Source organism: Cynocephalus volans, chromosome 10 (assembly GCF_027409185.1).
Source record: "Cynocephalus volans isolate mCynVol1 chromosome 10, mCynVol1.pri, whole genome shotgun sequence".
Classification (NCBI taxonomy): domain Eukaryota; kingdom Metazoa; phylum Chordata; class Mammalia; order Dermoptera; family Cynocephalidae; genus Cynocephalus; species Cynocephalus volans.
Window position 1 is genome coordinate 30,758,661 of NC_084469.1, and position 3,321 is coordinate 30,761,981.

The following is a 3,321-nucleotide window of genomic DNA, read 5'->3' on the forward strand; positions in this document are numbered from 1 at the left end:
ATAGACTTTCAATGTTCTCACCAAAAAATAATAAGTTGGTGAAGTGATGGATGTATTAATCAGCTTGATTAAACCTTTTGCCAGTGTATACACAGATCAAAATACCACATTGTATCCCACAAACATACACAATTATAATTTGTTGATTAAAAATAAGTTTTAAAAAAATAATCTGTTTATTGGTTTGGCTTGATCTCTCAGAGAAATATGGGAAATTCCATTTTACTCCCACTATATTCAAAGAGAAATCTTCTTTTACTTTTTATTTAATGAATTTTATTGTGTATATTTAAGGTATACCACATAATGTTATGAGATATATAGAGTAAAAATGTTTACTATAGTGAAATAGATTAACATATCCATGGGCTCATATAATTACCTATTTTCCATCTATGGCAAGAGAAGCTATAATCTACTCATTTAGCAAAAATCCTGAATACAATACACTGTTATTAAGTATATGTTGCACGTTGTACATTAGATCTTTTTGTTGGTTTGTTTTTGTTTTTGTTTTTGGCAACTGGCCAGTATGGAGATCTGAACCTGCGACCTTGGTGTTATCAGCACCATGCTCTAACCAAGTGAAATAACCAGCCAGCCTTTACATTAGATCTTTTAACTCATTTTCCCACATATTTTGACCCCTTCAGATAGAAGACAATGGGAGAAAGGGGGTGGTGGTGGCATCAGGCATCTCAGCTGAGAGCAGGTAAAGGTGCTGAGGTGATGAGGAGGTCAGTGAGTGAGGTGTGTGGCCTGGGGAGTGGGAAAATACTCACCTAGACAACTGGAAACTTACTATGGGGATTTAAACAGAAATTATTTAAAATGTTTATGTTGAATAAGTAAAAGAGCGTACTGACACCTCCCCTGCTGTGACATTTCCTCACAGGAACTCATGGAGCCAGAAGCTGGGACCAACATGACAGCCATTACTGAGTTCATTCTACTGGGCCTAGTGGAAACAGAAGCGATGCAGTCTGTGGTCTTTGTGCTCTTCTTCTTTGCCTACCTGATCACAGTTGGGGGCAACCTCAGCATCCTGGCAGCCATCCTGGTGGAGCCCAAACTCCACACCCCCATGTACTTCTTCCTGGGGAACCTATCAGTGCTGGATGTTGGGTGCATCAGTGTCACTGTTCCCTCCATGTTGGGTCGTCTCCTGTCCCACAAGCGTACAGTTCCCTATGGAGCCTGCCTCTCCCAACTCTTCTTTTTCCATCTTCTGGCTGGGATGGACTGCTTCCTGTTGACAGCCATGGCCTATGACCGATTCCTGGCCATCTGCCGGCCCCTCACCTACAGCACTCACATGAGCCAGACAGTCCAGAGGATATTGGTGGCTGTGTCTTGGGCTTGTGCCTTCACCAATGCACTCACCCACACTGTGGCCATATCCACACTCAACTTTTGTGGTCCCAATGTGATCAACCACTTCTACTGTGACCTCCCACAGCTCTTCCAGCTCTCCTGCTCCAGCACCCAACTCAATGAGCTGCTGCTCTTTGTAGCAGCATCCTTCATGGCTGTGGCCCCCTTGGTCCTCATCACTGTGTCTTATGTCCACGTGGTAGCTGCTGTGCTACGAATCCGCTCTACCCAGGGCAGGAAGAAAGCCTTCTCCACATGTGGCTCCCACCTCACTGTGGTGGGCATCTTCTATGGGACAGGCGTCTTCAGCTACATGAGGCTGGGTTCAGTGGAGGCTTCAGACAAGGACAAAGGGGTTGGGGTTTTCATGACTGTTATCAATCCCATGCTCAACCCACTCATCTACAGCCTCAGAAACACTGACGTTCAGGGTGCTCTGTGTCAGGTCCTTGTGGGGAGGCAGTCACTGACCTGAGAGGTTATTGGGTCCCTCCTTTCCTGCCTTTTCTGGACTTAGGAAAATTTCTCATGTAGCCAGCAATCAGAAAAACTGGTCTATAGCCATTTTTCCTATCTCCTGATGCCTGAATATCGATGTTATGTGTTTGTCCCACAAGGAAACCCTACGTCATTCATTCATTCATTCATTCATTCATTCATTCATTCAACAAATATTTATTGAATTACTTCTATAATCCAAACAGTCTTCTAGGGCATTGGTGAACAAAATGGACAAAAGTCTCTGCACTCAAGCAAATCTTATGCTATAAAGGTAGGCAAAGTAAATTAGTAAGCATCATATATAGTAACACCACATGGTGATAAGTTCTATAAAAAACAAATAAACAAATAAGATAGGGGGATATGAAGTTAAGTTCTGCCAAGCAAACCCCCTGGGTAAGTTGCTACCTTGTTTTTGGCTGTGCATATTCTGGGCAGAGTTGAAGCCTTGGCAGCAGCAATGTCCTACAGGGAAGAGACATTTGGTTAATCACAGCCTAAGTAACCTTTTGGTGGGGATGTGAGATTCCTGTAGATCAGAGTGTGGAAAGATGAAAGATGAAAGATGTTTCATGTGCATCGTGCCAAGAATCATTTCCTTTCCCCTCCAATAACTTCAGTTCCTTCTCTCCACTATCCTACAAGAATCCCATAGAATGCTTAGGGGACCAGTAGGGCCTAGAGAAGGAAAGAGACCATTAAATAAAAACCGCATTACCTTAGGACAAAAAAGGAATGTTGCTTCTCCATCCCCTGTCATGTCTTTCTCTCTTATTTGATGAGTCACTTTCCTCACACATATGATAAAGCCAATGTAAGAGTAGGCATTTATACTGCAATCAGCCCTTTAGAATTTTCACTGTAGAATGACCTTCTCCTCCAAAGTCTTACTTTTATCTCTCAAAACTCTTCACTCAGAAAACACATATCTATAAATGAAGACCCTGGGAGTGACGCCTCTTTCTCACTTTATTAGTGCGTCAGTTTAGCCCCCAACCCAGAGCACTTCTTCATCTTTATGTTTCTCCAACCTGTGGCCTATTCGTTCTTGATGCCCTCCAGCCTCCCTGGGAAAGCTGCTCACCCTGTCCTGGCTATGCTACTGTCCCTCTGCTGTATCATTTCTAAAACTGTCCCACGGCTGTACCTGGAGCTTCACTTCCCTGTGATCTCTTCTTGGGGTCAATGGACTGGAAGAATGAGCTGAGGTGAGGAGGCAATGAAAAGATATGATAGTGGGACATGGGTCAGGACTGGAGCAGAGCAATGAAGACCACATACGAGCACATGGGGAGGAAGGGTGCAGGACGGTGAGCAGAAGGGGTAAGAGGTAAGAACAGAAATGAGGGAAAGAACATGATGAGAGAATGGGAAGAGAGATGAAGCATGTCTCTTTTCTGATACTCCTGGGGCTTGAGCTTCCCTCAAAGGGCAAAATTCTTGAGA

The 3,321-nt window shown here is 43.8% G+C and overlaps 1 protein-coding gene across 1 annotated transcript; it reads left to right on the top strand.

Moving 5' to 3' along the window:
- The first annotated feature begins 889 nt into the window (after positions 1–889).
- On the top strand, positions 890–1,849 carry LOC134389169 (olfactory receptor 3A3). The gene has a single exon (XM_063112659.1). The coding sequence runs from the start codon at positions 902–904 to the stop codon at positions 1,847–1,849; it is 948 nt and encodes a 315-aa protein (XP_062968729.1). The 5' UTR covers positions 890–901.
- Positions 1,850–3,321: the final 1,472 nt, after the last annotated feature.